General features: G+C 38.7%; 1 protein-coding gene and 1 pseudogene across 1 annotated transcript in view; both read left to right on the top strand.

The window, feature by feature from the left end:
- The first annotated feature begins 527 nt into the window (after positions 1-527).
- Positions 528-9,032, top strand: part of DPY19L1 (dpy-19 like C-mannosyltransferase 1) — a 41,960-nt gene continuing 33,455 nt past the window's right edge. The window contains exons 1-4 of the mRNA XM_017854983.1: positions 528-971; positions 3,175-3,199; positions 5,196-5,279; positions 7,522-7,659. Coding sequence (XP_017710472.1) covers positions 5,259-5,279; positions 7,522-7,659 — 159 coding nt within the window. The 5' untranslated portion in view covers positions 528-971; positions 3,175-3,199; positions 5,196-5,258. The remainder of the gene's footprint in view (positions 972-3,174; positions 3,200-5,195; positions 5,280-7,521; positions 7,660-9,032) is intronic.
- LOC108517202 (probable C-mannosyltransferase DPY19L2) lies at positions 633-1,119 on the top strand (annotated as a pseudogene).

The raw sequence follows: 9,032 nt of genomic DNA, 5'->3' as shown, positions 1-9,032 counted from the left end.
AGGAAGGAATGAAACCACGGGAAGTTCTTCAGACTTAGTCGCCAGCAAGGTTATGGCCCAAAGCAGTGCAGGGGCAGCATGCGGGGAAGCAATTGGCAGAACTGTGCGCACAGGGGGTGCAGCGGGCGCTGGGGAGAGTGTGGAGAGGCTGCGTGGAGCTGCACGCTCGGGTGCGGGCGGGGGCTGCACTCCCAGTGAAGCGCCTGAAGGGCCAGCGGTGATGGGTTCTGAGCCGTGGACTGGCAGCGTGTGGGGAGCTGTACATGGAGCTGCGCGCAAGGTGGCGACTGCACGTGCGGGCTTGGGGACTGGGCGCACTGGGGGCTGCAGGCGCTGGGGAGGGTGTAGTGGGCTGTGCGTGGTGCCGCCCTCAGGGGAGGCTGCACCTGGAGAAAGCGCGGAGGCGGGGGTGCTGTGCGCGCTGGGGAGCACGTGGGCGGACACGCAGGGACTGCCCCGCGGAAATGGCTTCCACCATAGGCGCCCCACCCCACATTTCACAGTCGCCATGACGACTGGGAGGTCCGCAAGGGCTGCAGGGACAAGTCTGTTGAGGCTGCCAGGCCAGTCAGGCCTTTCTGAACCTCCCCCGACTCACTTGGGCTGGGCCTGAAATTGACCCGGCTCCACCAGGGATTATGAGAAAACAAGGAGTAAGCTCAAAGCCACTACAATCTCCCTGCCCCAGCCAGCCTAAGCAGCGGCGGGGGGCCTCCCTGGCCCTGGAGCTGGAGGTGGTGGAGGAGGAGGTGAGAAGGTCGGCCCTATGCCGCGGGAACCTGCCAAGGGGCGCCAGGAGGTCCTTCCCGGCGGAGGATCCGAAATCACAAAAGGCTTGGAGCTGGAGGTGATGGCCAACACATTTCTTCTGGGCCCTTTCCAGTTCGTCCTTAATTTCCTGGCACAGCTCCGGGAAAAGGTGCAGGAACTGTAGGTGTGGCGGTTCTCCATCAGGACCACTCTCGGCATGGGTGAGGAGAAGGCAGGAGAGCCCTAGAGGGAGCCGCATGGCGCTTTTCTTGAGTCTTGAAGGAGAGCAGTTTAACAAGCAAGGGTTTGTGGGTGCCTAGTAGTAAATAATAGCAAGGTCTGAGTAGAAAGGAGTTGGCCAAAGATCTTGTCACTGAACCAGGGGAGAGAGAGATATGGGGAGTATATTAGTTTGACGGGCTGTCAGATCACAGAGTGTTTTAAGGTCTAGGAGTTTTAAAGGCTGAGGGGAAGGATCAAGGGAAGAGGATGAGATTAAGATTCCAAGAGAGGAAATAATTAGTGGAGCAAGGCTTGGAATATTTGGGAGGGTAGAATTAAAGGCACAAATCTGAGAAGCTAACTGTGGAAAAGAGGAGAGAGAATTCCTTTTCTGAGATGGCAGGAACTAGAAAAGCGAGGATTACTATAAGCAGAAATGTTAAAGTGGAAATAAAAGAAGTTGGGAGTGCTGGTGACTAATGGTCTGTTTCAGTGAAGTATGAGGCTGGTTCACCTTCAGAGGTGAGATTGATAGGATGCCCGGGTCCAGGGGACATGCTTTTCTCACAGCTTGGAAAGGGCATGTGATAAGCCCTTCAAGCATTTAGAATACTGGCATCACTACACAGTATCCTTTTTTTTCAGATATGGTATGTGGGTTAAGGGAGGGAGTGAGAGACACAGAAAGATTTTGAGCATCTTTGGAAAGCTGGATGAATTTCATAGTATATTTGACCTTTTCTTTATATATCATCTGAAGAGTTTTTGCCAGTGTATATAATTGTTAGGAGAATTAGAAATAGGATACAAATATAGTTGAATAGAATAGTCTCTGTATATTTTAAAATTAATGAAGCCTAATAAACAGTTAATGAGCATCTTTACAACCTTTTACAATTTTCAACCTTTTAAAAATTATAGCAACCGCACTTGCAGACAGTCCAAAAATACACCATGGGTCATACTTTGCCTATCCTGATATAAAACAAGTAAATCTTTTGAGAAGTATTTAAGATAAGCCCAGGACAGTTAGTGATGTAGGAAAAGATCTGGATAAGTATGGTTGAGAATTTCAACATTGCAATTTTTTAATTTTTAAAAATTCAATTTCGTCAATAATTATTGAATTAATTTGCATTTATTTTGTTAGCCAAGTCGAGTAATTTTTGAATTTTTAAGAGGCTATTATTGGTGGTTATAAGATGACTTGCCAAGTATATTTGGGATAACCATAAAAAATACCATTATAAAATCTTAGAGGGGAGGTAGGACTTCTGGAATAGCCAAGGAAATGCACTCTTCCATGACAACAATGAAAATACTTGGAAAATTATCAAAATCATTTTCTTCAAAACTTTGGAAATTAACCAAAGGTTTACAACAATCTAAAGGGCATTAATTCAAGAAAAGCTGCTGAACCTCTATAAGAACAGCAAAGTTTGTGGTGTTTTAACTTGTCCTATTCCCCACTCTTCTCTCCCCAGCTCCATGGTACCTTTGAAAACAAGCAATTCCCCAACCAAACAGGGGCACAGGCTGCGTTTGCAGCTCCTGTAAAAGCTCCATACCCAGAGCAGTGTCTCCCAGCTCCCTGGTGAAGTCTTATGTATACATGGGGCACTGGCACAGGTGACTCCAGATTAGTCTCCTAGGCCATCTAGTAGCTCCTAGGTCTGGGCGCTTGCAAAGAGCTTGCAGTTCATCAAGGGTTGACTTGCACAATGAGGCTTTTAGATGTGCTGCTGAGGAAGTGATTGCCTGCATTTAATCGTCTTCTGATGAATGCTAGGGAAACTGATCTAGAGTGGCTCCTCTTGGTTAGAACTAGTGAAGCATACTGTATATATTTACTTCTTTTAAAAATTTCATATAAGGGAATAGAAAATAATACTGAAAAAAGAAAACCCAAAAAAGGTCACAATCTTCCATAATTCCATCACTCTTTCCAATTACCTGAAGTAAAAAAACCCTTTCAAGTCTCTCCCTTTGCTTGTCAAGCCCCTCTGCAGGAGGTAAGCTCTGTTCAGGATTTACTTTGTGTCCTAGATTTTTTCCTATGTTCATAGAGACAGGATTAGCTGGCCATCTTGCTTTGTGTGCTATCTTTCTAGACATGTAAAATAATACATTTGAAATACTTGTTTTAAAGGCATTTTATAATAAAGCAGATTTTAATAACTTTCCTTTTTTTCTTTTTTCCAGCCGTCTTTGTGGCAATTTTACATTGGTAAGATTTAGTTTCAGTTTGAAATATTTAAAAACATTTGAATTAAAAATTGCCATCACTCTTTGCATACAGTAAAACAATAACTTCTGGCTGTAGTTGTAAAACATCTTTATGTGCACCAATTTATGCATATATTTTGCTTTTTTACAAACTTATATGTGAAACAGCATTTACAAAATAGATGCATTAGGGGAATAGTAACTTATGAATTAAAATATTTTTGCTTTACCAAATAATTCACTACATGTTTCTTTAAATATCTAGCTTTTCCAGTGTATTTTGCATGTGTAGTTCATTTAAAACCCTCCTTTATTTTATGGTAATTATATGTTGCTACTGAAATAACTTTTTTCTTTTTCTTTTTCTTTTTTTTTTTTTTTTTTTTGACACAGTCTTGCTCTGTCTCCTAGGCTGGAGTGTGGTGGCACGATCTTGACTCACTGCAACCTCTGCCTCCCAGGCTCAAGTGATTCTCGTGCCTCAGCCTTCCGAGTAGCTGGGATTACAGGTGTGCACCACCACACCCAGCCAATTTGTTGTATTTTTAGTGGAGGCGAGGTTTCACCGTGTTGGCCAGGCTGGTGTCAAACTCCTGGCCTCAAATGATCCACCTGCCTCGGCCTCCCCAAGTGTTGGGATTACAGGTATGAGCCAGCACACCCAGCCAGTGAAATAACTTTGGTGATAAAGTTTAGTAACACCTGCCAATTGGAAATCAGGTAAAAAAGAAGAGAAAGATTCTGCAGTGGTTATACAGAGTTAAATGGCTTTGAGTCTTTCAGTGTGCAAGCCTGTGTATATTATTTTACAAAAGTGTTTTAAAAACTTTGTAAAATAATATTTCTCTCTGGAATATTTTATTTTTACCTGTACTCAGCGATTTCTACCCTTGGGAGATACGAGATCTGCCTCTATGTTCTGTTGACACAGTGCTGCTCTAGACATTTAGTCTGCAGGGAGATTTTGATGTTAGAACTGAGGCTGCAATGGTAGGGAATATTCCTGCAGTTTTGGGTACCCTGGCATATGTCCTACATGTAAAGAAGCATTGGTGGAAAACAGGGTTAATATATGGAACTTTGCTTTATTTTCAACTTCACTGGCAAGTCCTGACTACACAAGTTAGCTGTAGCATGATTGTTGACCACAGCTAATTTTGTTTATCACATATGCTCCTTTCTCCACTGCCTGCAGCTGTTGAGTTTCACTACTAAAATGTCTTCGAGCACACACCTGCATTCTTTGGCACGAGAAAGTTGATTCCTTATGTGATATTATACTTATTGTAAATCTGCTTTGATCTAAAGTAATTTTATTTAAAATTATATTTTGAACCTTTTTCAACAGTTATGGAGGTATTTCCCAAGGCTGGTACATTAGAATCACTGGAAACTTAAAAAATGAACAATAACCTGCCTCTGTTCTTATTTAGAGGCCTGGGATGGAAGGAAGGGTGAAAAAAGCCACATGAATTTTAGATGTACAATTAAGATGGTTTTTTTGGAGAGAGAATCTCACTCTGTCGCCCAGGCTGGAGTGCAGTGGCATGATGTCTGCTCACTGCATCCTCCGCCCCCTGGGTTCAAGCAGTTCTCCTGCCTCAGCCTCCCTAGCAGCCAGGATTACAGACATGCACTACCATGGCTGGCTAATTTTTGTATTTTTAGTAGAGATGGGGTTTCACCATATTGGCCAGGCTGGTCTTGAACTCCTCACCTCAAGTGATCTGCCTGCCTTGGGCTCCCAAAGGGCTGGGATTACAGGCATGAGCCAACGCACCAGGCCACAATTAAGCTTAAAAACCACTGAGTTAAGGAATTTCAGGTGTGTGCCACACTGGATTATAAATGCCTAAAAACATACAAGTTAGTAAGCAAATTACAAAATTACTATTATAACAATTTATTGTTTTCTTTTTATGGCATTCTTATCGCTTATTTTACTGTTGGTTTTAAAACTTGTTCTTATTGTAATATGATACTTCATTTTTTTCTAGGTTACATTTAGTAACACTGAAAATGATCGTCATTTCTCCCACCTCTCATCCTTGGAATGGGAGATGAGTTTTCGCACTGAAATGGTTAGGTTTCTTCTTCTAACGAATTAATTTGTGGTTTAACAATGGCGAGACTATGAGGTAGAAATGTATTAGGCATTGAAACAAACTTGGCGAGCTGCACTGTTTTATAAGCTATAACTCAGGTTTATTATTTAAATAGTGAAGTGTTTGAGATTATTTTTCTGTTACTTATTTCATTATCTCTCACTCTTTCCTAATGCAGACTTCTTTTTAAGATAATAAAGATGAATTATAATAGGTGAGGAGGGAGGACAAAGGAAGCACTGAGGAAGTGATAAAGGGGAACGAAATGAAATGTTATCAGAAATTGCTTTCTCTTTGCCTACAGTTGGGAGATCCCATGTTTCACCTGGGTCTTTTAATGATGATGATGATTATTTGGCTCTCTTTTGATTTCAAGATAATCTCTTTTAAGAGATAACTTTTGATATAATTTTTAAATAATTTTCTGTTTTTCGATACTTAATCTTTAAAATGGCGTTTTCTGCCATACACATCTCACATAATAATTGTGAGGAGTAAGTGGGATAACGAATGCCAAAATTGCACAATTTTAGATTTAGAAGACACCACAACCGTCCATCTTCCAGATCTGCTCGCAGCTGGTCAGGGGCCTAGTGAAGCACTGAAACTGGCTCTCCTCACTCTGGCCATTGCTTTTTGTTTAAATTATGATAAAATTTAGATTTAAATTTGTAATAAAAAATTTCAATGTTTATCATTTAAGCGTACAATTCAGTGGCATTAAGTACATTTGTGATGTCTTGCAACTATTACCACTGTCCACATCCAGAACTTTTTGCTATCCCAAACAGAAACTCTACCCACTAAACACTAATCACACCCCACTGTATTTTCTGTCTCTATGAATTTGCCTGTGCTAGGTCCCTCAGTCACCGCTTTTTAATTTTCATCCCTATATCGCCCCTATAAAGTTACAAAGCATTGGATACATTAACATATGTATGATATTTGAGCATTTTAAAGGTATTTCCAAAGACAGAATATAAAATATTATTAAAGAGTGTAACTGTGGCAGAGTGTGGACTTTGGTGACCGATCACTGGATTCTAATAGCAGTTCTGTGCTTTACTGTATGATGGCTAGTCATGTAACCTCTCAGATTCTCAGTAATTTCATCTGCTCAATAAAAACAATGCCAACCTTAGAGGAGTTTAGGGAAAATGAAGGGAGATAATGAATGGCAACACATAGCAGAATACTTAACACAAAACAATAGCTGCTATTAGTAACTTATTTATATATTTAATATTTCCCTAAATATAGACTTTTGCTTATTAGGTATCCTTTAATTGTTGTATTGTTTTGTTATCTTCCTAAGCAGAAAGGAAAATTCTTTATGAACTCATATTTTGCCAATCAACTATGAGGTAATGGCCTTTCAGACATCAGCTAAAACAGACCTTTAATTTAGCCGTTACTCGTGTTGGATGAGGCAGATATGATTATGGCATATAGCATTTTTTAGGGAGAGTGCATTTTAAACAATGTGGCCCTTTTTAGCTTTTTAGATTTTAGGAGTGAAAGCAAGAAACTGATGGGGAAATAAGACACAACATGCTGTTTTTAATCTATGAATTTTAACTCAACAGCACTTTTACTATCCTTATGAAGCCTTTATTTTATATGCTGAAGTGTAAGACACTAAAATAATGTGCTTTTTAGTACATAGCATTTGTGAGCAACAATAGTCAATCGACATTGAGCTTTCACCTTGCACAGAGGATTTGATGGAGCTATGAAGTAAGCTAGAAGCATTGGATTCGTTGCTCATGATGCTTATGGTCATTATATTTTATTTCCTAAGAGCATGGGAAAAAAGTAATTTTCTATATGCAAAGTTGTACAGAGGCATGAAGACATCCCTGTTTATGATAGAATTAATCAGATGTCAGCCTTGAAGCATCTCAAATGTGAGGGATAAAACCAGATTTGGGAAAATTAAACATATACTGTCTACACCTTTTAAAACATTATTAGAGATACTCTGTAAATCATTTGACCATCCCTCCAACTCTTTAATTTGAAAGCCTATAGAAAATTTGAAAGAATAGTACAGTGATCACCTGAAAATACATGCTTTTTAAAGTCCAAGAATGCGAAATAGCGAGGAGTAATTAGGAAGTCTTATTATTGACCTTTTTTTTTTCAGAAAAAAATGTTCTATAGAAGTGATAAAATAAAGTTTTAATTACATTGCTTTTTTTTTTTTTTTTTAAAGGGACTTTATTATTCCTACTTCAAGACCATTATTGGGACACCTTCATTTTTGGAAGGACTGTGGATGATTATGAATGACAGGCTTACTGAATATCCTCTTGTAATTAATACAGTAAAACGCTTCCATCTTTATCCAGAGGTGAGTCATCATTTGAGACAAATAATATTTGTAGAGTGATCCTCTTTATCAGATAAAAATAGTCAGCACAATCTTGTTAAAAAGAAAGGGAGGGGAGCTTTCAGGTGTATTAATTTTGTGTATCCTTATGGTTGAGCAGAATATCATAAGTTCCTCTCGTAAAATTTTAAGACCTCACAAACTGTTCTCTCATGAACTCAAATAATGAACTTTAGTGTGTAAATAATGGCCAGAGTAATAGACAAGCCAAATGGAAAAGAGAGTCATGGGAGCCAAAAAGGTTCTAAATGGGCATGGGCTTTTGGCTTTGGACACCTCATACATGGGCACAATGACCACATGAAGGGACAGTGAAAGTCATGAGCTTGAATAGTGATCTTGGAGTTACATTAGTACGGTAAGATTTCTTTAGTCACACAGCCAGAAATCTATTACTATCTTCCAACACTTAGCCTAAAAGAGTATGATTGTTATAGTAGTCTACAAATGCTAAAAATTTGAAAAATGGAGATAAAATTAGTGAATTCGGTTTGTGAACTCAAGATAAATGCTAAATTTGACACCATGGTAAATACCACTGTCGAGTTTAAAGTTGTCTCAGAATCCAGCATGTTAATTAAGTTACTGATTTTTAGTCCTTTATTCATATTTTTATAGTATTTTAAAATTATTATTCTTTGGATTTTAAAATGCTTAAAACTACAGAGACTTAGAAAATAATATTCAAATGTGTGTGATCAACCATCTAAAATAAATAAATGCTGGTCTTTGTCATTTTTGCATCAACTATTTTACAATAATTAAAATATTATAAATACAGTTAAAATCACCTTTGTTCTGCTTCTAGTCCAACTTATACCTTTATTAAAATTTGGTGTGTGTATCCATCCAATCTCTGTTTTCAGAGATTGTTTTATTATGTGCTTTAAGTTCACATAAATGATCTCACACTGAATGTGTCACTGTAGGATTTGTTTCTTCAAAATTATATTTTTGAACTTTCTGTATATATATAATTTCTTTAATTTTAACCATTTTATGAATTCTAAAGTTTATGTATTTCCCCATCTTAATATATTATTTCCAGTTTTTCAATTACAAGCAATGTAATCTCAAATGTGCACTTCTGTGTGGTTTTCTTCTGTATATGTGCAGTATTTTGTCTAGGATATATACCTAGAAGTGGACTTGCTGTTATAGAGTGTGTGCTTTTTCAACTTTACCAGATATTGCTAAATTGCTGTCTGAAGCAAATGTAGCAGTTCACACTGCTGTCTAGAATTTTCTCATATCCTTATTAGATTTTGAATTGTCAGACCATGTGATTTTTACTCTTATGATGGCTGTGATATGCTTTTTGTTTTAATTTGTGC

The sequence above is a fragment of the Rhinopithecus bieti genome, unplaced genomic scaffold (assembly GCF_001698545.2).
Source record: "Rhinopithecus bieti isolate Rb0 unplaced genomic scaffold, ASM169854v2 scaffold_39971, whole genome shotgun sequence".
NCBI classification, from domain to species: Eukaryota; Metazoa; Chordata; class Mammalia; order Primates; family Cercopithecidae; genus Rhinopithecus; species Rhinopithecus bieti.
The sequence above is the reverse complement of the archived record's forward strand: the minus strand, read 5'-3'. Positions and strand labels throughout refer to the sequence as shown.